The 26,904-nt window shown below is 43.1% G+C and overlaps 1 protein-coding gene across 2 annotated transcripts in view; it reads right to left on the minus strand.

Annotated features, from left to right (window-relative positions):
- Positions 1 to 26,904, minus strand: part of SEL1L3 (SEL1L family member 3) — a 99,860-nt gene that overhangs the window by 9,644 nt on the left and 63,312 nt on the right. Inside the window, exons 13-21 of one of the 2 annotated variants that reach the window (XM_061191293.1) lie at positions 25,261 to 25,401; positions 21,541 to 21,603; positions 17,663 to 17,839; positions 15,162 to 15,289; positions 13,503 to 13,586; positions 6,512 to 6,602; positions 6,295 to 6,379; positions 5,064 to 5,173; positions 453 to 580 (exon numbers count right to left, since the gene is read on the minus strand). In XM_061191293.1, the coding sequence (XP_061047276.1) occupies positions 453 to 580; positions 5,064 to 5,173; positions 6,295 to 6,379; positions 6,512 to 6,602; positions 13,503 to 13,586; positions 15,162 to 15,289; positions 17,663 to 17,839; positions 21,541 to 21,603; positions 25,261 to 25,401 (1,007 nt within the window). The remainder of the gene's footprint in view (positions 1 to 452; positions 581 to 5,063; positions 5,174 to 6,294; positions 6,380 to 6,511; positions 6,603 to 13,502; positions 13,587 to 15,161; positions 15,290 to 17,662; positions 17,840 to 21,540; positions 21,604 to 25,260; positions 25,402 to 26,904) is intronic. The other variant, XM_061191294.1, reaches the window with a different exon arrangement.

A 26,904-nucleotide genomic window follows, 5' to 3' on the forward strand; every position in this document is an offset into this window, starting at 1 on the left:
GCACTGAAATTCTAGGATCCTGGCAAAAATCTCAGAAAAAGGTCAGTCTTGTCCTTCATAAAAAGACAGGTCAAGGAGGACCTTGCAGCATAGGAGCTGCCAAGTAGCACTTTTATCTGAGTGTCTGTGTCCAAAGTCCAGACACTGGGATGCCTCCCTGTCTTGCAGAAAAGCATCATCTTATTGGACACTTTATTTTTTCCACTCTCATGGAAAAACTTAGTCAGCATTTTAACTTCAAATCAAGCACATTCTATATCTTAATCCTCAGATACTAGAAAAGGGAATTAAGTTTGGGTCCAGCTGAGTGTTCTCTAATCAGAACAAATCCTGAGCCCTTTATAACCACTGACATTAGAGAATAAGACCAAGGCTAACTTTAACCAAGAAGCAAACACCACCCACTTGGGTTCCTCCAGCTGCTACAGTATTAAAAGAGGCTCTGAACTCACCTTTCGTACAGTTCTTGGACGATGGAGATGTTATTAGAATGGATAGTCGGATCAATTTCCAAGAAATCCAAAATATGATGTGGGATTATAGCACCTTCCTCAATTAGCAGGGCCAGGTTAAAAAATCCCTGAAAACAAGCCACAAACCAAACTCATTCACTCCCTATAATAAAACCTAGACGGACACCCTTCATCAGAATGTAAACTTTTACAACCTCTAGATTTTTTTTTTCAGTCCCTAGAGCCAGATGGTTTTGTCATCTTCACTGATGAATTGTTTCCTAAATATATGCGTCTGAGAAACTTATTTGCAGGAGAACCAGGAGGCTTTCAGAGGATGCTGTGTCCCATCTGCTCAGAAGCCAGTCAACCGGGGGAATCTGTCCTTTCCTGCTCATTCTCTCAAAACAGAACTCGCTGGAAAACGTGCCCTTGTATCATCAACAAACCCAGAATATCGACTCAAAGGCAGTGTCCGTCACTTACAGACTATATCCTGGGTCACCATCGGTATGTCAGCATTCTCACAAATGTGGCTGTGGGTGTGCTCGGGGCTGACACTCTAAGCAGAGAGGGCCTCTGATGCGCACAGTAACGTGCAGGTAGGTGTTTGTCCGATCTTTCCTAGGGCAGCGAGGGAAACCTCCTCACCTGATTCCTCTTGGTACAGACCCTCCACTCTGGTACGCTTCCCCACCTCCCGCTCATTATATATCCTGTTCTTGACCCACAGAGGTAGGACCTGCCTTACTGGGCTGTGCAGGTCCAGTAAAATAACACAGTTAAGAGCCTGACGGTTGAAGTGCTTCATAGAGGATGGAAACTATTATAGGACCTGGAGGAGACGCACTGTCCATCATGAGCTGAGCATGTGGCCAGACCAAGAAATAAACAAAAAATGATGCGTCACTTACTATTACGGCTTTACAAATTCCACTGAATTGTTGCCCTTCAAAGAATTCATAGTCATGCTTTAATGACTTATATCCTCCCTTTCCTTTCATTTAGTTGATTCTAAATAAAAATCACCATCCCCCAGGTTGTAAAATTGCAGGAGTCTCACAAGCAGGCTATGTGATGATCATGATAAAAATAACAGCAGCTGGCATTTTCTGAGTGATGCTATATATGAGGCTTTGTTCTGTTTTATATATATATCCACTTAATCCTCACAACAACAAATTGAGATAGGTTCTGTTATCCTCTATACTATTATGACTAGGAAGCTGAGGCACAGAGAAGTTAAGGAATTTGCCCTAGGTCACACAGTTGGAAAGGGGATTCAAATGCAAGCAGACAGGATTCAGAGCCTCAAATCTTAAGTTCCACCTTGCTGCTAAATAACCTCTAAATAGATACAAGTATTAGGTGTCTTAAAATTTCACACACACACAAGCAGAAAATAGACTGTTTCTCCACTTTTTGAAAGAAAGGTTCTCTTAAAACTCAAGGTATTAGAAGAAAAGAAGAAAATGACTTTATAAAATTTTAAAGTCTCTGAACAATGGAAAAATAACGAGATTAAAATAAATGGGAAAATGGACTAGGGGAATATTTGTATGCAATGTAATAGCTTAAGGTACACTATCTACTGGACAAATGTATAAAGAACTAATTATAATTTAAATTAAAAAATATCAAAACTCCAATAGATAAGCAGACAAAGAGTAAGAATAGAGAATTCATGTAAGAAAATATAAAGGGTAAATTATCATAGACGAGGATATGTAAAAGTGTCCATCCCCAGTAGTAGTCAAATACCTACAATTTGAAGCCATAAGGAAGGATCAACTTATAATCATTCAATTAGCAAAATTAAGTCACGAAAACATCCAGTGCTGACAAGATTTCAGTGATCCTTTTATACTAAGCACTGCTTGGTGATATATTAATTGGGAAACAGTTTCAGAAAGCAAATCAGCAATATACTATTATTATGTAATCATGAAACCATTTAGACTGTTTGACTTAGCAATGCCATCCCTCAGATTATAAAGAAATTATTCAAATGGAGGTAAAAGATGGAAATATGAGAATGTTCATCGTAGCACTTGCTATAATTGCAACACAATAGGAAATGACCTTCACGTCTTCCTTAACGGACTATAAATCCCATGAAGGCAAAAATATTGTCTACCTTTTAATCTTATGTCCCCACCACTAAGCAGTGTCTAAGACATGGCAGGACTACATAAACATGTGTCAAATCAAACAATAAATTAGCAAACAAGACAATAAATGTCCATCAAAAGATAAAACTTAATAAATTACAGTCTATCAGCTCAGCAGGATATGGGGCAGCAGTTAAGAGTAATAATTACAGAGACCATGCACTAGAATGCACCCATTCCTACAATACGTGAGAAGAAGCAGATTTTTCAAGTGGCCCGTGTGCTCTAGTTACCATTAAAGAGACCCACTGGCCTGTGGCTGGGACTAGAAAGGGACATGAAGACTGAAGGAATTAAAAAAAAAAAAAGAAAACCCAAAGGAATAAAGCCCCTGACATGGAATTGTGGGTGCATTCTTTGATTTGTTTTCTCTTTAAAAATTATTCTTGGGCTTCCCCTGGTGGCGCAGTGGTTAAGAATCCACCTGCCAATGCAGGGGACAAGGGTTCGATCCCTGGTCCGGGAAGATCCCACATGCCGTGGAGCAACTAAGCCTGTGCGCCACAACTACTGAGCCTGTGCTCTAGAGCCCGTGAGCCACAACTACTGAGCCCGCGTGCTGCAACTATTGAAGCCCGCGTGCCTAGAGCCCATGCTCCGCAACAAGAGAAGCCACCACAATGAGAAGCCCACACACCACAACGAAGAGTAGCCCCGGCTCGCCGCAATTAGAGGAAGCCCATGCGCAGCAACAAAGACACAACACAGACAAAAATAAATAAATAAAATAAATAAATTTATTTTAAAAAAATTATTCTTTAACGTTTTTATAACATCGTCTTGTGAAAAAATAAAAAATCAGAACTGAAAAAAAAAGAAAAATTAGGTCCAGGCCTAATTTTGAGTAACAACATATATCATCTAGGGGAGTTTGGCTCACCAGCAAATCCTTTTAGTACCAACTCCTATTCCATTCCACAAGAAATAATAATAAAAGGATAGATCATATCCACTAAGCATACTCAGTGCTGGGCTTGGTGCTTTACGTCCAACATGTCATTTAATCCTTGTAACCTATGAGGTGGATGTTATTATTAACCCCAGTTCACAAATGAGAAAACAAAGAGTCAGTGATTGAGTGACTTGCCATATACAAATAGCTGTGAAGGCACAAAGATGTGGGGTAAAAGTAAAAGTAGTACCTCCTTTAAAAAAAAAGAATAAGATGGGGATGAGTTTCCAACTTTTGCTTTGTGATCAGATCACAAATCACACAAGAAACCTGTGGCATAAGAGGGTAACAACTATTCCAGCTTCCATCATGAAACAGCCCTGAGATCCTCACAAGAGAAGTCCAATTAGCAAATGTAGAAAGAAGGAGAGAAACAGAAAATTATCAATGGCACACTACAGTTAGTTGTTGCAGGCAAGATTTACTGAAGGATACTGAAATCAGTGGGCAGAAGTTGGAGGAGAAATCAAATATTTGCATCGTTGCAAATTATCTCCCCAAGATATCTATAAATTAGAAAGAGAAAAATATTAACTTTACATGGGAGAAACCTAGTAGAAACCACCTTCACCGAGTGATTGAGATCAGCCTCACCAATAATAAGACATACTGACACTATGTATGCCACATATGATACAATGAGAAGGACATATAACATCTGGGCTATCCTTGCTCCAAATGCATAACCTCCGTCTATTCACGAGAAAACAGAAGACAGACCCAAATCGAGGGACATTCTACAAAATATCTGACCAGTGTTCTTCAAAGGTATCAACGCATGAAAGACAAGCAAAGACAGAAACTGTCCCAGATTGAAGAGGACTAAAGAAATATGACAACTAAATGCAATGTGGGATCCTGGAACAGAAAAATAATGTTAGTGGAAAAACTAGTGAAATCCAAATAAAGTCTGAAATGTAGTTAATGGTACTGAACCAACACTGATTTCTTAGTTTGATAATGGTATTATGGCTATGCAACTTTTCTATAACTCTACAAATATTCCAAAATAAGAAGTCTCTCCCACCCAAAAAAAAAAAGGTCACTGAGAGCGAAGTCCTATCACTAAAGTATTGGCTCAGCTGTGCAAGCAAACTACTTCCCATTTTGACCACTTCCAATTTCTTGAGTTCCTACCTGGTGAGCTAGTTTGATGGAATCTGGTAGAAAGACTCCTGGGTTTGGAGCCAGGAGACCTGGGTTTAGGCTCTGGCTGCTTCACCTACTACCTGCTTGTTTGGCCTTGAGCAACTTATCACCTTGTCACAATCTTGATATTCTTTACTATAAAATAGGTCTAATTATCCCCACTCCCACGAGATTGCTGTGAGAATGGCAGGGGGAACATAGCAAGTGCTCAATAAACGTTCGCCATTCAGGTTAGTGTCCTCAGAGAGGTTTTGTGAGGGGCTCATGAACACGGATGAGAAGTGACTTTGCAACCTCACAAAGAAGCATCACCAGGGGCTCATTTCTGTTGCCGTTTACCTGTGAGTCTCCATCCATCGCTGCTTGGGCATACATCTGCACAGACAACTCAAGGTCTTGTGACTGGTTTTGGTGGCCATAGTAGTAAAGGTCTCCCATTTTCAAATACGCTGCAGGACAAAAAGGACAAGTAGTTTTATTTCAGACCGACCTTTTAAATGATTGGCCCATTTGCATGATTGCGAGTTTTTCCCACCAGAATCTGGATACGGATACATCTTTAGGCTTCCTTGACGTGGGGAGGGAAAAAAAGATTTTTGCACTGAGCACTCCCATTTCTAGACACATTTTCTTGCTTCGCTGGGTAGCTCTCCTAAATGGATCTGTTTGTGAGAATCACAGTCTGCAACATCACAGCCCAAACAGCCAAGGTTGTTTGGGGCACCGAGATTTTGCTGCCCAGGTTTGATGACTGATGCGTATTTCTTTACTCTGTTTAAGCCATATATGTTATCTTTCCTGTGAGGAAAAAGTTTTGTTTGAGTGTATGTATCACTCAATGTCCAATCAGAAGAATAGAATCCTCTTCAGGTAGTTCAAAAAAGGGATTTTAACACTGGGAACTGGTTGCCAGGGTGTTGGAAGAGTTGAAAGGGCAAATGGGGAACAGTAGGCAACCCAGAGATTAGCAATGCAGGAAGCCACTACCTTCCTGGGGCTGGGGGCCAGCTGAGACCACAGAGGATGGACTGCCAGGCAGGAGGTGGAACCATGGAAATGCAGCCATTGCCAGAGACACAGCCCAAAGCAGAGAGAGAAGGGGAGAAATACTGGCGCGTCTCACCTCCTCCCACCCTGCAATTTCCTGCCAGCGCCTCCCATTGGCTGAAAATAATCAGATGTCACTGGGCAAAGGAGTCTGGGAACTGTAGTTACTGAGGGTCAGCCCTCTATCCCACAGGGCAGAGCCAGGAAGACAGGGAGTCCATCTGAGGGCACAAAGGCAAAAGGCTGGCCCAGAGAATCTCTCCTGAATAGCTTTTTCTTTTGAATTCTCGCTGATTCCTTAGAAATGGTGGGTCCAAGCATTCGATAGACAATGGATGAAGAGAAATGTATTGCTTGAGATTGAGAGCAGAGTTTAGGGAAGATCTTAATAGCCGAGATTTTTCACTCTGTTTCTTAATTGTTTAGAAATATTACACTTCACACAAAGCTGTTAGATGTTCCCTGTTACTAAAGATTAAAAGCCTCCAATGCTTCAGGTTAGCACCCATTTCTCTATACATACCAAATGAAGGAGCATCGATTTGAAAAACAGAGAAATTATAGTATCTCCAAACACAATTAACATCCAAGTACCTCTTGGCCAGGTCCTAAGGAGATGAAGGGGGAGAAAAAGTTAACTCATTAATATTTCCGCCAAGTGATTAATTTTGCCTCCATAAAACCCAATTCATTATCCTTAACCTTAGAGCTTCTAGTCTGAGGAGAATACATTTACTTACTGGCCTCTCCTCACAGATGTGTGCTAAATTTGTCTGTGACACTTCAATTCCAGTTTCTGCTGCTAAAACATAATACAGCAAAGCTTCGTGCCTAAAAATAGATGATTAATAATAAATTTCATAGAGTGGCTCTTACTAATACTCACAGAGAGCTTTATATTCACACGTAAGAGGGCACAAAATAAGCAGTTTTTTAAAAACCACAAAATCATGAGTTTTTTTTTTTTTTAAATAAATACTGTTGTTAAAAATACTGCATGCACTGATTTATTTTCTCTCTTAAAAGGCTGAACTCACAGATAAGGTTGGGGAGCTAGTTGATACAACAGCTACCTCTACTGGCCGAATGGTACGTCGAGTGCTGGCTGGGGAGCTGTCTATTAGCTTTGGGTCCTTGAAATCCTTCCATCCTCCATCCTTGCTTAGAGGAGATAAATGGTATTAAGCAAAAGCTCTGCACTTTTGGGTCCTGTCTTGTGAAGGGCTTTATGGGGCTTACGACTCTGAACAAGCTTAATTAAAGCTGAGCTTCTGTGGTACATTAGAAGTTTGGCAAAGGAGAGGCAGTTTACTAGGGGCTTGATACCAATGGCCAAAAACACATCTGAAAAAAGTAAATATTCGACACCACTGGTAATTGAATAATTGCGAAACAATGAGACCACTTTTCATTTATTGAGACTGGCACCTGATTCATAATACAGATAACGGGCAAGAGCTTGGGGAAAAATGGACCTATTCCTACAACCACTGTTAGTGGGAAGCCAATTAATGCGATAGTTAAATGTGAGGACTCTTACGAATGTACATACCACCTGGCCCAACAGTTCTGCCTCATGAGGGTTTATTCTAAGAAACAATCAGAAACATGTGCAAAGATTCTGTGGCAACAGAGGTCATGGCAGGCTGTTTCTATGAATGGGGGAAAAAAAAGAAACAAATATCTGAAAATCAGTGACGAGTTCAATTAACCCATGGTACAGCCACTTTCAGACGAGGCCATTAAAAATGATGTTGAAGAAGAGTATTCAAAAACGTAGAAAAATGTCTACGCCAAAGTTTCCACTGATTAAAAAAAAAAAGGATAAAAAACAGTGCAATTTCATTTTCGTAAAACAAAAATAAAACTGAATCCACACATGTACACACACACGCGAATACATATATGCAGGAAAAAAAAAAGAAAAAGATCTACCAAAATGCTAATGGTACTTATCTCTAGGTGGTGAGAATGCAAGTGATTTTTATTTTCTTTTTACTTATCTGATTTCCTCCATTTTAACCATAAATTGTTGTTTCTAAAGCTTATTTTCATTTCCAGTAGCTGATATTAAGAGCTATTTCTTAATTTTAACTCCATCTAGGAAATGGTTTAAGAAAGGGTCGGGGGAGGTTGGGTCGGGGGGAATAAGTAAGCAGATCCAGACGTCATCTTTTCTACATGGCTAAAGCATCTCCTGGCAGGCCATCCCGTGGGGACAGAGGGAGGTGACTGGGGGGTCAAATTAGGACAGGCAGACCTTCAATCAGACATACTGCAGGTCACGGCCACGTGGCTGCCCAGTGTGTTGCTTCCGGGCCTCCGAGACGCCCAAGGCAGCCGACCAATTAGGCATGACTCATGCTAAAGAGACAAGGCTGGCTAAGCAGCTTCCCCTGCGAGGACAAGCCACATAAGAGAACCACAACTGCAACTGCAACAACGCAAAAGCCCCCCAGACATTTTCTTACACAGCTTGCAAGAATCGTGTTTGGTGACAAGAATCCTCGGAGCAGAACCCAAATGGGGGAACTAAATTCGAGGGAAGTTCAGCAGAAAGACTCCATCATTCTACAATTAGGTCCCGTTCCAAAGGTCTTATCATCTCAGACACTCAGGTTTGCCCCAGTGCCTCAGTTTCCCCCACTGGATGGATGAGGGAAGGAGATGGTGTAGACTTGCCGGCCCAAGGTCAAATATCAGGTCGGCTCTCTCTGCTGCCATAACTGGATGAAATGGGGTTCATATAACTGCAATGTAATAAAATGAGGTTTTCTTAGATAGCAGTTGGGCAGACTGTTAGAATTTGGGAGTGGAGGACACAAGGTTGACACTTCCTGTAAGAACAGTCACTATGATAAATTTTATAAAGACAATACCTTGCCTCTAAAGTTACTTGGAAGGTGGGGGAGGGAAGGGAGGAACACATTTTATAGGAAGACTTCAATTGACCAATTATTGTATAAGCCGGGAGGAAATTTCACAGAATTCTCAAGTATTTCCTTTGAGGAAGCACTGAAATCATCAAAGAGATGTCTAAAAATATTGATGTCAATAGAAGCACTGAACAGAAATCCACCTCTGTCTTCCATCTTGCAGAAGACATCAGCAGAGGCCGCAGACTCCAAAACCACCACCATCTGTTTTCATATATTTAAGTGTGAACTCTAGGCAAGGGTCAGAACATTGAAGAACAGACTGTCTCACCTTAAGACTTCAGAGACATGACACTTCTGCAGAAACCCTATCTGCACTTAGCCTCCTAGCACTTTGCTCTTACTTGTGTCTCAACTGAGTCTACCTGAAAATATTAATTACAGATATTTCTATCCTTATATTCATGGGATAAACACTTGCTCAGTATGTGCTCTGCGCAGGAGGCCCAAAGCCACAAAACTGTACTGTCCTTCTGTGAATTTCCTCAAGGTTTAGGAAGTGACCAGAGGTCAGCTTTATTTCCGATGCATTGAAGTGAAATAGTCCCCAGGCAGTCATTCTGATGGGGGGTTGGGGGCTGGGCAGGGATGCAGAGAGGAGGGGATTTAGAGTAAAGGATGTGTGTAGGGGCACACTTGCTACCCTCCCACTTCAGACTCGGCACATCCATTTATAGAACTTTTATAATGATACATCTTAATAATCAATCCTTTGGCTGCTTTCTGTGAATTGTGAATTTGAGTATCTCTGAGCAGTTTCTCGAACAATCTATTGTTTTCTCTGGGTTCTTTTCTGCCAATGTCTAAAGCAGCCCAAACTGGAAGGATAAAAAAAGAATCCTGGGGTCTCAGTGGAATTTAGGACCCTGCTCTAAGGCAAAAAGATGAATCTCTTTCAAGTGGAATCTTGCATGCCTGCTTGTCTTGCCTCAAGCTTACTAGAATCTGGCTAACCTCCTGGGTTAATTAAGTATTTGGGGTATATTTAAGACAAAGGACAGTAAAACACTTAGCTCACAGATGAAACACACAGAGGGGTAAGACAGAGAGAAATGAAACACGACAGGCGACCTCTCCTTAGCAGACTGCTCCTGGTGTCCGAGGATAGCCTCGGGCATGACAACATTATCTTCAGTATTTTGCCTAAACAGCAAAATGCCCTTTTTTTCCATCACGCTCCTCTTTCAAACTATCCCATATAAATCTTGGAACAACACAGAAAAGCACAAGCTCATCAAACTGACACATGTAATTTGAAAATAACGTCCAGAATAAATTCACTCACAGAAAATGAAACAAGGGGATGGACTTGGGACATTGATGGATGACTTAGTTCTATTACAACAAAATAGATGGGACCCAAAAAATTCCACGTTGCAGTGTGGGGAAGCCAACGCTCATATATTTCCAGTTTAACCCCTGAGGCATTTGGAGGCACTGAGAGAAGGAAGAGAGAAAAGCACTTTGTCTCAAATATATTTTGACAAAGATAGTCCCACTATAATGGATACTAAGTGTTTCTTCCTGTTGATAGGAAATGGTCTCAAGTCCAGATTAAGACATATCTTTAACAGTACTTAGCATCAGCATCAAAATTGGCAAGGATATGAAGAAACAGATATTTATATGTGGTTGATAGGACCGTAAATTGGTAAAATATTTTGGAAAACAGTTGGCATTATCTTGTAAAGTTGAACATATGGTTAGCCTGTGACCCCACTCCTAAGTTCATATTTTAGAGAAACTTTTCCTATTTGTGGCAGGATATGCATAAAAAATATTCATGGCCACATTGTTCTTAAAAAAAGATGGGAAACAACCCAAATGCAAGTTAATATGAGAACTGGTAAATAAATTGTGGTATATGACAGCAGTGAAAATGAATGACCTACAGGTACATGTATCAAAAGATATGAATCTCAGAAACATCAGGTGAAGTAAACAATAACAAAAAAAAGCAGTGAAGAATTATATATAATATGATTCTAATGATATGAAGCTCAGAAACAAGTCAAATCTATTGCTTAGGAATATATCCATATATAGCAAAACTACAAAGAAAGCAAGGGGCAGAGCAACAATAATATTCAGGACAATGGTTCGTTCTGGATATTGGGGCCACGGGTGGGTTTAATCTGGGAGGAACACGCAGGGGGCTTTGACAGTTCATTTTCTTAAGTAGGGTGGTAGGGTTATAGGTGTTCATTTTATTGTTCATTTATACTCTGGAACTTACCTACATATCACCTACTATTTGGTATGTATCAATTACTGTGTGATAAAAGAAGGGAAAACAACTTACCTGGCTCAGGTCACAGCTCCAGCTCAAAAGCTCAGCTCCTTTAACCTGGATTCTGAACTAGCTCCCCCTTTCAGGTTCTCCCTTCTCTTCACCATCATTCGCAGATGTTTGGTTAGGAATCTCAGAACCCAGCTCTGTCATGTCACTACCCTCTCCCGAAACCATCAAGGGCTCCCCACTGCTCCACAGGCTAAGTAAAAAGTATATGACCCGCTATTTAAATTTCCATAATGCAGCACCTCTTTGGTCGTGTCATATAGCACTCCCTTTTACAAATTTTACCCTCAAGGTAAACTGGTGGCTTAAAAATTTCTAGACATACCCTGAAATTTCCTATTTCTTTGTTTTTGTTCCTGCGATTCCCTTCACTAAAAGTGTTGTTCTCTGCATGACTAAGTGGAAATTCCACCCATCCCCCAAGGCCATATCATCTGTTACCTCCATTATAAAAGCTGACCTAAGTCCCCCAAGCCAGGTAGCATCTTTTCTTCCTCCAAATCCCTGATGCACTTTATATACTGCTCATGGCTCTTGAGTTACAGTTGTTCCATCTATTTGCCTTAATTCATTCTCTCAGTAGTTTTTGAGTACTCCCCAGTTGCCATTAAGTGCTGGGCACTGGGATACACATCACAGGGCAATCAACAAGTAAACAGCCATCATGACCCATCCAAGGACAAAAGGGAGTAAGGAGTTAAGCAGGATTTCTGGGCAGAGGGAACAGCAAGTGCAAAGGCCCAGAGGTCAGAGAGAATATGAGCCATCTGAGAAACTGCAGGTAGTTTAGCACCAGGAAGAGATGAGGCAGCAGACTTCCCCCAGCCCTACTTGTGGCATCCCCCGCAGCTATGGCAAGGCACCCTGCATTTACGTGTACCCAGTAATATCTGCTGAACTCAACCCAAACTCACCAACAGTGTAGAACAAACGTAATCCCTAGCTCCCCCTCCCCCAAAATCAATCATGTGATGTGGCTGAATATTCTAAGAAAGACAGCAGGCCACGAAATCTTAATTCCTCTTGACCTTCACAGCCAATTTTTAAATGCGCTCCCTGAAGTGATTTGTGATGTTAAATTCAAAAGTCGGCAAGAAAGATAAGCTATTAGCAGATACTCTCTTTGTAGGAAAGTGTCAGACATCTTGGGGGGTGTGTGTGTGTGTGTGTGTTGGGGGTTGTTTACAGATGTGCTCTCCCTTTGGGAAAACCCCACATATAAACATTTTGATATTTGAATGCTTATTTCCCCTAAGAAGTTGTGGGGAATAAAGGGTGGGGAATTTGGAGGGTGAGAAGTAGAAATGGACAAAAGTCAAATTTGGGAGTTTCATGAACTGAAGCTTACTTGGGAAACAAATAAAACAGCCCACAAATTGTAAGGTGTATCAATTGGAAAATGATCATTTCATTAAAAAATTTCTTTCTGATTATGCAAAGTAAGGCCACAGATGATAAACTTTTAAAGGATGATAATAATAAACATTGTTATTCAGTGCTGTTTTCCCTGGGCTCATTTTCCCTGAATTCCCTAATTTGAGATTCTGATTCACTGAGGTGCTATCTGTTGATTACGTGGGCACCCATGGACCAAAGAAGAAAATGGCGCTTTCTGGGACTTATATTTTAATTTTTAATTAAGGTTCGGATCCGAGTATGATCAGTGATAGGTCTGCTCTAATGTCTTTGAGGCGGTGGACGGATGGGATATGTGCTGATTTGCATATCCTTTTTAGTTATTATGGAAATACCCAGATCATTTAGGCAATAAACGAGCCTAGAAAATATGGCCCAAGGAAAAGTAAGACAGAATTCGAGGGCTGACAGAAGAAAACAGAAAGACGGACTCAGGTAGAGCTTGGAGAACTGTGCCCTTATTTGTAAAATCAAGTAACTGCAAATGAGGGGCATTTACAAGTCCTCATGTGCAGGGTCTCATCCCATTCAGCACAGGATGAAATTTGCTAACTCCATCAGAAGAAGCTTAGAAAGAGTCTGTTTGGCTGTGACACTGGAGGTCTGGTGAGTGACTTCCAGCAATCCTAGGGAAGATGCGATAAAATATCTACTGGAAGATGTAGCCTGAGCCCTAAACACACTGCTTTTGCTCCTTCCCACAAACAAGGTGGAAATCCTGGACTTTCTGTGGCCTGCCAGTGAGAGGCAGAGGGTCAGCTAGGATCCCCTGTGCTGTCTCCAGGCTCTGAAACCAAGAAGAGCAAGCTTGAAGGGAAGAGAAGTCAACGTATTCATGTGTCTCTCAATTTGATGAATGCGGACGCTCCCTCTAGAGAACTAATTTTTGTGTATAATTAAACATGGAAATGCTGTGTTTTCTAATCAACAGCCAATCAGTTGGTGATACTCTGAATATCATTACTGGGAGGCTGTGATTTCCCTGCAAATTGCTTTTTCGGTTTCATTTTAAGACTCCATCTCATAAGACTACACTGACAGATTGAAAGGTAAGGACTGAGAAAGTTCAATCTAACTTACCACGAGCCCTCCAGGTAGGCGTTGAGGCCTTTGCGAATGACGTGGCCCAAGTAGCCATTTTTCTCTGCTACATGCTTTGTCCATCTGAAAAGGAAACAGAAGAGAAAATATCCAAACTATGGAAATTAAATATTGCTTTTTACTTTGTATGATTTCAATAAATCTCACTTGGGGAATATTTTGCTTCTTAGAATTTTTATGGAGCAACAAACCAGAACTGAATGTTAAGAAGATAAAGAAAGATACATTTTGAGAGCCTTGCATTCAGTGCCCTTTCTAATGAATGCTTAGGAGTTGTCATTTTGGGGAAAAAACGATGTGAAAAGTACCTAATGAAAAAAGTCTACTAACATGGAAAAAGATAATCTTTATTAAGAGTTCTAGCAAGTTGATTTCAGAAGGACAGCTCTTCCTAAACAAAGACTCCAAGAGAGACATTGCCAAGAAGATTAAATCAACAGAGTACCTGATGGGTGTAGACATACTGAGAAGAGATTTAGACGATGGAAGGAGAATGTGGAGATCGAGTACAGAGAAATGATAAATACACAGACAGAGCTAAGCAGATAAATAACAATAAAAAATAATTATTATTCCATAGAAAACAAAAAGTTATGCAAGGAAGAAAGAGTAGTCACAGTATACTACATGGTTCAGCTGCGAATAGCGTTAAATTGTCATAATAATGTAAACCCTGTCATAATAATGTAAACCCATTATTACCCATAATAATGTAAACCCAATCCAACCAAACCAGTGATATATTTATGGGGAAGATGGGAGAGGGCAGGAAGCATGAGCATGCAGGGTAGCAAGAGGTGGCAGGGTGAAAAAACTATATCTCTTTATCTTTCCCAGTGAGACATCATTAGACAATGCCTATAATGAGTATAACAAGAAATAGTGGTTTAAGCATGTTATTTAGACATAGAGGCAAATAAAAAAGAAATAATTAAAAGACGAAAAGTGATTTATTCCAGGGAGCAGGAAATGGAGTGTGTGGGAGAGAGGCAGAGATTTCCTGTTTTTTCTTGTCAAATTATTACTTTTTTAAATTAACTTTTTGTTTTTAATTTTTGTCTTTTCAAATGACTTGGCTTTTTATGTGCATGTGTAACTGATAAAAATAAAGATGAATTTTTAAAAATGCAAGAAAGGGCTTCCCTGGTGGCGCAGTGGTTAAGAATCCGCCTGCCAATGCAGGGGACACGGGTTCGAGCCCTGGTCAAGGAAGATCCCACATGCCATGGAGCAACTAAGCCCGTGGGCCACAACTGCTGAGCCCACGTGCCACAACTACTGAAGCCCACCCGCTCTATGGCCTGCGTGCCGCAACTACTGAGCCCGCATGCCGCAACTACTGAGCCCACGTGCCGCAACTACTGAGCCCGCGTGCCGCAACTACTGAAGCCCGCGCACCTAGAGCCCGTGCTCCGCAACAAGAGAAGCCCGCGCACCGCAAGGAAGAGTAGCCCCTGCTTGCCGCAAATAGAGAAAGCCCGCGCGCAGCAATGAAAACACAGCGCAGCCTAAAATAAAAAAAAATTTTTTTTAATGCGGAAAAAAAGAATAAAAGAAAACTCTATTTTCTCAGGCATGGTGAATATGGTATTGAATATATGGCTTTCCCTTCATACACAATATCTGGCAGGTTCTTACACAACAGCCTTCTCGGGATCTCGAGGGAATGTCTCCAGGTTGCCTGTGATATAGTAGAGAGAACACCACAAGGTTCCTTCTATGTGTCCGCCTTGTGCAGCCTTATGGAAATATTCACCAGCTAACGTCTGTAAAGAGATGAGTAAACGTCAGTCTCATTAGTGAGAAGTCCTCCTGGGCTGGTTTCATCAGAGCTAAGGTCCTGAGGCACTTAACGCCTGATATTATCACAGGTATAACTTCTAACATCTTTAAGAAAACCAAGTCAAGTTCCAGGAAGACAGCCAATCACAGAAGCTGGCCTCTCTACATGATAACTTTGACCGCAGCTATTCTGTTAAGTTTACCCAATAAATAAGATAACAAGACACTACGAATATTATTATCACCTTATCAGATCCTCACGTAACCCCTGCCAGCCAGACAGAAGACAGCATCAAAAGTCACACCAGGTGAAACTTCAGGCATTTACTTCCCTAACCTTGCTTAATACCTTTTTTCAAACTCAGACACAAAAACTGCATTTCCAGTAGGAAGGTGAGAATTAGAATATGACAATAAAAAATCCATTCTGGCAGATGTGTGGGAGGGGTAAAAGACATTTGCAATGCATAAAAATATACAGCTTCCTAGTAGTCAGAGAGAGGTGGAGGTAAAAAAGAAAACAAACACTTAGACTGGTATACATTCCACTGATTACTATTATTTTTCCCAGGCAGTTAACTGCCATTTTTAAGTATGGGCTTTGGAGTCAGACAGGCCTGGGTTCAAATCCCGGCTCTGCTCCTTACTAGCTGCGTGACCTTGGGCACGTTAGTTAATCTCTCCAACTAAGAGAATAACTCAATTTCTGCAACCGAAAAATGTGGCTTCTGATAGTAGCTAGCATGAAAGTATGGTGTGAGGATTAAATGAGCTAACGTGTATTCGAGGCTTGGTATGGCGCTTCACAAAAAATAATTTTTTTCTGATTCCCGACCCCCAACTCTGCTGCTAGAGCTTGCCCATCCCATTAAATGCTACCTTTTCTTCCAATCTCAATAAATGCCAAACACTCAGGAGTCATCCTGACTCCTCTCCTGGCCTCACACCTCACATCCAATCATCATCAAATCCTGATGCCTTGACCTTCAAAATACACCCAGAATCTAGTCACATCTCAGTGCCTCTTCTGATACTGCCCATCCTTTCTCACTTGGACTCAAAGCATTAACCCCCTGGCTCTTGCTCTTGTCTCCTTCAAGCCCAGTCTCCACCAGGATCCAGGAGGAACCTGTTAAAACACAGCGTCTCCCGCCCTGTTCAGAGCTGTCCCATCTCGCTCAGCGTAGCTGCCTCCTTGACCTGATTTTCCACCTCCTCGCACCTTCCTTGCTCTCTGGTCCTGCCAGCTCAGCCTCCCTGCTATTCCTCAAGCACACCAAACCTGCTTTCTTCTCTGGGCTTTTGCCCTGGCTGTTCCCTCTTTCTGGAATGTTCTCCCAGACATTCACGAGACTCCTTTAGGAGTTTGTACAATGTCACAATATCAGAGAGACCTTCTCTGAGCTCCCTTATAAAATAGCATCCCCCAATCTCTACCTTCTCGGTCCTCCCTATCCTGCTTTATTTCTCCCCATAACACTTATCCCACCTGCCCTCATACTATATATTTGTTTGTTTATTATCTTTCTGCTCCATTGGAATGTAAACTTCCCCAAAGCAGGGACTGTTTTGTCTGCTGCTGTATCCCCACTGCCTGGAAGAGTGCTTGGCATAGGGTGGGCATTCAATTAATTTGTTGAATGTAATGGTGCTCAGATTATTATTACCATCATCAATATTATTATTAATAACAAGGGGTTTCCATTTCACATGGGGACCAGGTCTTGATTCCACTTAAGTGTATGACTCTAAGTTATGAAACCTTTCAGAGCCTCAGTTGCTTACTCTGCTAAATGGATATAATAACAGTAACTATCCCAGAGGGTAGTTAGGATGACATGGAAAGTCGGAACGGAAAGTGTCTGTGAGCGTCTGGCCTAGAGGAAGTGTTCGGCAAACACTGAAGATTGTTATTGTTATTTACATTATTATTAAATCTGGTCTCATACCAGGCAACCCTATTTGGACCCAGCTTTCTTTGCTTCCAGTAAGATCAGTCATCAATCTCCGCACCCTCTCTCTCTCATTGTCACCTTGCATCATCTCCCTCTCCTCTCCCCAGCTTAGGCTTCCTCCTCCATGAAGCCTTCCTGACTGCTTTGGCCTTCACTATTTCCCCTTTCCAGAACTGTCTGGGTCACAGCAATTAGCATACACTTGGCGTTTGGCTAATGCCAGCCTTTGCTCTTCACCATCTTGTCTCCCTAACTGGGCACTTGAGTTCCTCAAGATCACGGTCTGTGTCTTGGGTGGTGTCTGAACCACCCATGGGGCCTTGTCTGGGTTGGGCATACAGTACACCTGCTTCATGACTAAGTGACTGACCAGCTGCACAGCTGGTCTCAAGTCTTACTCACTTGATTCCTTCCAGGAACTCCTGGGAAAATGCCATCCAAGTACAGGACTCCAAGATTGTATGATGCATCTGGGTTCCCCATTTCTTCTGCTTTTAACCAGTACTTAGCCGCTTTGGCATAATTTTTCTTGAATTTGTGGTAATACCATCCCAGGCCATTGACTGCCTGATGCAATCCCTGGATTTTAGAACAACAAGAAAGGAATTCCTTTTTTTAAAAAAACAAAAAACCCCCAAAAAAACCCAAACCCAGAGAGAATCAACTGTTGTGAAAGCATTCTGCCTGAGTCTGAGAAAAACCTTTCCTGTCTCTTTTTTGGGGGCAGATGGCATTAAAGAAAAGCTAAGTGCTGGAAAACATGAGGCTGCCTCAGCGTCTTCCCAGGAGGATTTCACCCGGCTGCTGCTGGGATTTCTGCCTTCCAGCTCAGCAGTGATGCTGGCCCCCAAATCATCTCTCAGCCCCTATGGGCTCTTACGCAATGCCCTCGTCTACAGAAGGCCTCTTACTGCCCTGCAGTATCAACAATGCCCTTGAAATTCATGACCGCTCAACTGTGACAGGAGGCCGGAAACCTGCCCTGGCTGGGATGATTTCTAGGTGACCTGCCTGCCCATCTTTTGATTACTCTGCCCTGAACACCAACAAACCCTCTGTGGGAAGCAGCCGCAATGGCCTACTTGTAAAGCACAGGTGCTGTGGGACTGCTTGGGGCTGAGGCAGAGGGGAGGGGGGTGGTTTCAGAACTGTGTCTAAATTGGGACCGTACCACAGAAGGCCTGGTTCATGTGCGTCTAGTCTTAAGCCTCCTTGTTCTTGCTGATTGGTGCTCTCAGGGGCCTGCCTCTGCCCTCCCCAGATGCTCCCACCTGCTCCAGCCTGGTTGTTGAAGGCTCAGGAGCCCTGCAGGGGTGTAAGTGCGCAAACCCGGGCATTCTGATTCCTCCTTTCCTGCCAGATCTACGAGACCATGGACAAGCAGGGGAGAAAAGGACTGGAGAAGCAAACAGTGAGTGTCCTTGCATCTGTGAGACAGGTTAAGTTAGGGTCCAAGTGTGGAACCAAACCTCTTTTGCCTCCCCTTTCAGAAGTGAAGGACAGGTATCTCTCAATAATGGATGCCAAGATACCAGCCTGCAGCCTTTTCAGTCTGCAACGACTCCTAAAATGCTCTACCTCCTACTTTTCACGTTGGACTCCAGGTGCCAGGAAGACCAGGAGAAAGAAACTGACAAGGCCCATTAGAACAGATGCTCCATGAGGGCAGGGATCTTTGTTTTGTATTCCAAGCACCTATGTTAGTACTTGGCGTAGAGTAAGTGCTCAATAAATACTCGACAAACGAATGAAAGCCATCCTTTGAACGCTGATGACACACAAAACAGAATCCAAATCCTACACCCTGAGGATCAAGAGTAGGGTTCAGATTCGTAGGCCCTCAAGACAGTCAACACTTGGGATGGTGTCAGTGCTGAGGATCAGTCATAGAGGCATTCTTCTTGAGCCTTGCACGGTACCAGATGCAAGGCAGCCTCCTGAGAATTTGCAGGATGAATGCATTTCCATGAAGTAATAGACCACGTGATATATAGTGGCAAGAACCAGCTTTGGAATAAGCTTATGGAATACATATCAAAATGGCTTGTGCAATGCTCACCTCCAGACACACAGCTTTATTCAAAGGTACCTGCCATCACTCAAAACATTCCCAGAATGTCCTTTAGAAATTGTATTTGGACCCAGATCAGGAGCCCCACAAGAAATCTTGTTTTATTTCTTAATGCTCACACCTTATTCCGGACATTTCCAGCTGTATCCAAGTGATTTTTAGCTAATTCCAAAAATCAAACTCTGTGCTTCACCACAGTGCCTGACAAAGAGGAAGGGCTTAATAACTCCCTGCAGAATGAATGGGTGAGAATCATGTAACACTTTTAAGAATGCGAGTACTCCAGGCCATAAAACTGCATTTCCTCCAATATTCATCTCAGCTCTGCCAAAACTACATTCAGAATAAAGCACCTTAGACAACAATTCACCACTAGCATGCTAAAGAGATGCAAATTTCACACCTGCCAGGAAGCCCCATTACTTCCCCATTTTAGGATGCTCTGGAACCATGCCCTCAATGACCACCATTAAGCTGCTTTTCTATTTCTGCCCTATAGTCTGTGTCAGGGTCAGGAGCTGGCGTGCGCTTCAGTGGTTCCCTTCTCCTGGGTCACGTGTCCTCTAGAAACCACACAGGTGGAGAAAAAGCCTCCTGGCATTCTTACTCCATGCTCCATCTTCCTGTTCTACAGGAAAAAAGACACTCTGAGCTCCCTAAAGAAAGGGAATTGAGGAAGAAAAATGGGCATGGTTACTTTAGGAGTCTTTGTTGATAGGGCAAATATTATCCGCCTTGGGGAGGGAGGTACATTCAAGAGCCTGAAGGGCTATAAAGGGCCCTGTCAAGGTTGTAAAATTACGGTTTCTACCAATCCGTTTACTTGCAAATCTGTACCCTGAGAAAACCATAATTCAAAAAGTCATGTACCAAAATGTTCATTGCAGCTCCATTTACAATAGCCAGGACATGGAAGCAACCTAAGTGTCCATCATCGGATGAATGGATAAAGAAGATGTGGCACATATATACAATGGAATATTACTCAGCCATAAAAAGAAATGAAATGGAGGTATTTATAGTGAGGTGGATGGAGTTAGAGTCTGTCATACAGAGTGAAGTAAGTCAGAAAGAGAAAAACAAATACAGTATGCTAACACATATATATGGAATCTAAGGGAAAATAAAGGTCATGAAGAACCTAGTGGCAAGACGGGAATAAAGACACAGACCTACTAGAGAATGGACTTGAGGACATGGGGAGGGGGGAGGGGGAAGGGTAAGCTGGGATGAAGTGAAAGAGTGGCATGGACATATATACACTACCAAATGTAAAATAGATAGCTAGTGGGAAGCAGCCGCATAGCACAGGGAGATCAGCTCGGTGCTTTGTGACCACCTAGAGGGGTGGGATAGGGAGGGTGGGAGGGAGGGAGATGCAAGAGGGAAGAGATATGGGGACATATGTATATGTATAACTGATTCACTTTGTTATAAAGCAGAAACTAACACACCATTGTAAAGCAATTATACTCCAATAAAGATGTTAAAAAAAAAAAAATTCAAGTTTAAAAAAAAAAAATCTGTATGCACGCACATGTGAGTGTGCACGTGTGGATGTGCATGCATTGGGGGTTTGCACGCAGGGATATGTATGCATGCATGCCTGTGTGCATGCGTGTGCGTGTGTGCGTGTGTGTGTGTGTGTGTGTCCCCTCACAGGTGATATCATAACCTCCATTCTGTAGTGCAATATTTAAACTAGTTGGCTTGAAGGTAACTTTGAAGAGTAAATAGTGACAAAAGGAAAATAATTCCTAAACTCGGCAATAAACTTGATAAACAGCCCCTTTGTTAAAGCACGGAGAAGCAAATGAGCATTGGACACAACAGCGTTAACCTTAGAGGATTCAGGCTTTTGGTTTTCCTAATTCAATGGCATTTATACCCATTCAATTTCAAAGAGCCCCCCTGCTGCTGCTTGTTACTAGGGCAGCCCTTGGTTATAATTTTAGCCTTCAAATAAAATCGGTCTGAATTCTATGGACTGGAAAGTGAGTTTGGCTTTCGAATTTTGCCATCCTCATTGTGCAGGTTTCTGTATATGTTGTAGCTCAAAAATGACTAATCACTTCAATGCCAGCGACTCCTCCCTCCCCACTGCATTTCTACCTTCTTCAGAAGGCTGGCCATTCACTCTCCTCGACTTGTAAGAGTGTGGGTGTGTGTGGTGGAAATGTTTCCCTCTGACAATATGCACAAGTGTTACCTTGGAAGCTGCTTTCTTCATCAGCTCTAAGGCAAGCCGTCTGTTCTTTTTTACTCCTTGACCCTAAACAATGATAAACAGCAATGATCACGAAGAAAATAAACGCAGAGTTGCACGCAAAACCATCACACCAATCTGTCAGTGTTCAATAGAAGATACTAAAGCCCAAGCCTTCTCAATTAAAAATCTAATCTTGAAAATTTCTATATACAGAGCTGTTACATCATCATCATCATCATCATCATTATTTTGCATATATTTGTAGAAGAGAGGCAATAAACCTCACCCTCCCAGCTTAGCATCCATAAAAATTCCCCATTGATGGTCCAGTGAATCATATTCCCGTTAATCCGCAGGTGCTCTTGGGAGAAGCCATGAATAAGGTTAAATGAGTCTGGTCATCCTGGCTGTGTTTCTCTGGGGACTGCCTAATATGCGAGCAGACAAAGCACTTTATCTGTGTCGGACAGTCAAGAGTTATCAGGCTGTCATTTGCAACCTTCCAGCGTCCTCGTGGGAGTCCCCAAGGTGGAGCACTGTGGCTTCAGAACCAGCTCGAGAGCCAGTGGTGAAGGAGACAGGACCCCTTAGAATCTGTTCCCTCAGACGCTGCCAAACTGACAAGCTGCCTCCAGCAAAATCAAGTTTTTCCAGCAGAGGTGGTTTGTGCATCACAGAGAGAGATGTGGCTTTGGAGTTCTTGTTACAAGGGCAGGACTCCGTGGGACCACGCGGGGGTGTCTGCAGGACCACGTGGGAAAATGGTGGAGCAGGAGGGGTCCCTGAGGGCTCTCTCAACAGAGCTCTGACCACGCAGATGGCAAGTAAGAGGAGCCGGATGAAAACCCCGATGCTTCCAAGCTCACTTAGAGTCTGTTATTGACCTACACAGCCCCTGGAGTCCTCCTGGTCTCAGACTCAGCGCTTGACAGGGTCACGTGTGATATAATGTTAGAGGGCTTTGCAATGAATACAGCTATTAACTCTATTTAAATTCTTAGCTCTACAGTAAATGAAGAGAGCACTAGCAAACATTCCTGTGTTAATTAACGTGGGCCAAGAACTCTCCTGCCATATCTAATCCTCCCAACCCCAGCCGGGGTGCTGCTATCATTCTCATCAGAGAAACTTGCCCAGAATCACACAGTGAGCAAGGAGTAGAGGCAGGATTTGAACGCAGGCTCCAGAGTCCAAGTTTATAACTGCCATGCTGTATTTTCTCCTATATATTTTAATTCCCATGCTGAGAAAGTATAATGATCCGTAACCTCCTTACAGGATACAGAAAACATACTGCAGAATCCGTCTCTGTAGTTTTCCAGGACCCAAAATAAAACTGTGAATCCAAATAAAGGTTAAATTACATACAATGAGTTTCTACTCGATTTTAACTTACCTATTTCATAAAACCGATGAGCTGAAGCAAAGTGGAAGATAAAAATATTTTTCAGAAGTGCACCATTACTTCGTTTAATTAGAGAAGGAGAGGAAAGACAAAAGGACATGACGGCTATTTGTAGTAAGTGGATGGAGCAATGAGACAACCTTTTTGGATTTCGGGGAAAGCAACAGAACGACCAGGATGACAAAATGTCAGAACCTGGTTGCACTCAAAGTCTTTCTCCAACTTCTTTGTTTTCAAGGAATAAAACTGGGGCCCAGAGGGGTTGACTTACCCAAAACCTCGCAGTTAGATCTGCAACCAGAACTCAGATACTCTGAGTTCTAGGCCAGGGATTTTCCAGTGTAATTATATAATCAGAAGTGGGGTGAGTTCTTGCACAAAGGCTACACGCTATGCGCAAGTCTGAGTAGTACTGGAAGTTGTAAAGTGAGAGAAGTGTGAAGTCCTGATGCATAGCAAGTGCTCAATAACTTCATCCACTGAATGTATCCATGGAGGACAGTTGCTGCAGTAAAAGTTCAAGCTCCGTCCTCATGTGGATGTGAAATGGGATGTATCTGACCGTCTTGGACAAACTATAGCCGTCATCATGGCGCCATCTTTGAATACAATAAGCCGAATATCCACACAAGACAACAAGCCGAGAGCACATTGCCCGTTCTCCATGTTTGGAAAGTTCATTTTTTGTATGGGTTTTTTTTACATTGAAAATACTTAAAGACACCTTTGGCCAGAGGTAAAAATCTGCCTTGAGATGTAGATAAAGGGCTTCCATCCTCCCACTCAGAGATAACTTAGAATGCAGGAAAACCAAAAAAGCTTTAAGGTTTGGGAAATCAGACCCTGAAGAAACATCCTGTCACCTCCCGTATCATTTATTTATGTCTTTCGCTTTCCCTCTAGATTTCAAGCTCCTGGTGGGCAGAAGTAATGTCTGAGTCATGCCTTTATCTTCTCTGCACTTTGGGCAGTGGCCAGACCCAACTCTGGTGGACTGGTGCCTCTCCTCTGTGCCTGTCTCAGTCCTCTGTCTTCCCCACGAGTATCTGAGACCCCTGAGGTTAGGGAAGAGGCTCATGCATCCATATGTCCCTCCATCTAGCACAGAGTCTGGCATTTTGTCAGCCCAGAATGGGTGTTTATTATATAAATATACAAATGCATTGGCATATGGCTAAGAGTCAAACCATTTCTATGTTGATTTAACGACTACAAAGAAAAAGTCTGGGCTCTAAACTTGGAAACCGTAACAACCAATAGGTTTTAAGACTTGGAGGGCCAGAAAGGTAGCAAGAGTCATGGTTGTTAGTCAGTGAGCGGCCACAGCTGTGGTTCTGGAGAGGAGCTCAGCCACGTGCATCCACGTCCTTGTTTGAAGACACTCGCTCTCTGTGGGCAGCTGCCTCCTTTGGGTCTGGACATAGGGACCAAGGGTTTCCTTACTAGAGCCAACAGCTTTTCCAAGATTGGTGAATTGATGTCTCTGCATTCAGGGGTGAAGAGCACCCCAGTCCCAGGTCTGAAACACACCAGCTGTTCAACCTTGGGCAAGTTACAAACCCTTTCTGAGCCTCTGTCACCACACATATAAACAGCTATCATAATACACCGTGATACCTACCTCGCAAAGTTGTCTCAAGGATTGAATGTGTTAATACATGTACATCAGGTAATGAGCACCGCATCAATCAATGTGAAATATTATTATTCTGTAAAGCATTTTACAGTTCTTGGAGCCCCTTCCTTAGGTTATTTCACTCCATCTGTGGTCATTACCAGCGTCTCATGAGATCGGATAAGTCCAAGGATGCAGCTAATCGTTTCAGAGGAGAGATTTGAACTCCATCCTCTATCTCCTGGGCTAGTGCTCTTCCCATCCGTCCCACTGCTCTCCTGTTGGCTTAAAACCAAGATCTTTGTATCGATCAACGGGACTGTTGGGATCCAGCCCAAACATGCACTTAGTCTTAGCTGTAATTCAATGATAACTCTGCCTGATAGAGAACTTGCAGCACCTTTGGGGCTGCTGGACGTGTACCAATCTGTAAAATATGGGTGTCTTCTCCAGAATGCCAGTCCTTGCAAAAGCAGAGAGAATCCAGGTGTCAAACGTAAGACAAATGATTAAAAAAGAGAGCAGGGAACTGCTTCTGACTCTGCCTTTTCAGCAGATACCCCTTTCCATCCAGACTGACAGAAGCATGTCCTAAGGTTCTTCAGTTACAGGCTCCCTGATTGCCTGCATGCCTACAGGAAACCACTTGGGAAGTCTGATAGAAATTGTGCAATTTCAGCACAAATTGAGTGATTCTTACCTTAAATAACACGATGGCGTAGTCGTATATTAACGCGGGGTCCTCAGTCTCCAGGGCACCCTTGGCGTACCACTCGATAGCCGCTTCCGGGTTCTTGGCCACGCCTTGCTGGCCCCAGAACAGCATCTGGGCCAACCGTTGCTTCAAGACAATAGCAATTTAGAATAATGACTTTCCTGTGTTATGCTTAATAAACAAGACTTTAAAAAGGGGGGAAGGCAAACCTAGTTTAAAATGTTTTTATATTGAGAACCAAGGTTTAAGTAGACACATGTTATCTTCCTCCTGGGGACAAGAGCCCTGAAGATGAACTGGTGTAAATACAAGTCATTAACACAAGTTGGAAATTGTGTGTGTGTATGTGGATGGGGTGTGTGTGTGTATGTGGACGGGGTGTGTGTGTGTGTGTATGTGTGTGGGATGTGTGTGTGTGTGTGTGTGGGTGGTGTGTGTATGTGTGTGCATGTATGTGTGTGTATGTGAGTGGGGTGTGTGTGTGTATGTGGGTGGAGTGTGTGTGTGTATGTGTGTGGGGTGTGTATGTGTGTACATGTAGGTGTGTGGGGTGTGTGTGTGGACGTATGTGTGTGGGGTGTGTGTGTGTGTGTGGGTGGGTGGGTGGGTGGTGTGTGTGTGTATGTGGGTAGTGTGTGTGTGTGGGTGGTGTGTGTGTAGGGGTGTGTGTGGGTGTATGTGTGTGGTCTGTGTGTGTGTATGTTGGTGGGGTGTGGGGGTGCGTGTGTGTATGTGTGTGCGTGTATGTGTGTGGGATGTATGTGTGTGTATGCGAGTGGGGTATGTGTGTGTGTATGTGTGTGGTGTGTGTGTATGTGTGTGGGGTGTGTGTGTGTGTATGTGTGGGGTGTGTGTGTGTGTATGTGTGTGGGGTGTGTGTGTGTGTGGGGGGTGTGTGTGTGTGGGGTGTGTGTGTGTATGTGTGTGGGGGGTGTGTGTGGGGGTGTGTGTATGTGTGTGGGGTGTGTGGGGGGGTGGTGTGTGTATGTGTGTGGTGTGTGTGTGTGTGTTGGTGGTGTGTGTGTGTATGTGTGTGGGGTGTGTGTGTGTGTGTTGGTGGGGGGTGTGTGTGTGTATGTGTGTGGGGTGTGTGTGTGTATGTGTGTGGGGTGTGTGTATGTGTGTGGGGTGTGTGTGTATGTGTGTGCATGTATGTGTGTGGGATGTGTGTGTGTGTATGCGAGTGGGGTGTGTGTGTGTATGCAGGTGGTGTGTGTGTGTGGTGTGTGTGTATGTGTGTGTGGTGTGTGTATGTGTGTGGTGTGTGTGTATGTGTGTGGGGTGTGTGTATGTGTGTATGTGTGTGGTGTGTGTGTGTGTGTGTGGGGTGTGTATGTGTGTGGGGTGTGTGGGAGGGTGGTGTGTGTGTGTATGTGTGTGGGGGGTGTGTGTGTGTGTTGGTGGTGTGTATGTGTGTGGTGTGTGTGTGTGTGTGTGTGTGTGTGTATGTGAAGTAATCTATTGCGCCCAGGCCAGAGCTGATGGATCAACAACCACACTGTCTGCTCTCGTGAAATGCCCTCTCCTTGGGTGGTACTGTCCGTCCTCTTGGCCCAGTGAACAGCATGGAGGCCTGTGCACATCCATATCAGGGCATAGCCCTACAGCACTATCCCAGCATCTGTCTAC

The sequence above is a fragment of the Eubalaena glacialis genome, chromosome 5 (assembly GCF_028564815.1).
Source record: "Eubalaena glacialis isolate mEubGla1 chromosome 5, mEubGla1.1.hap2.+ XY, whole genome shotgun sequence".
Taxonomy (NCBI): Eukaryota; Metazoa; Chordata; class Mammalia; order Artiodactyla; family Balaenidae; genus Eubalaena; species Eubalaena glacialis.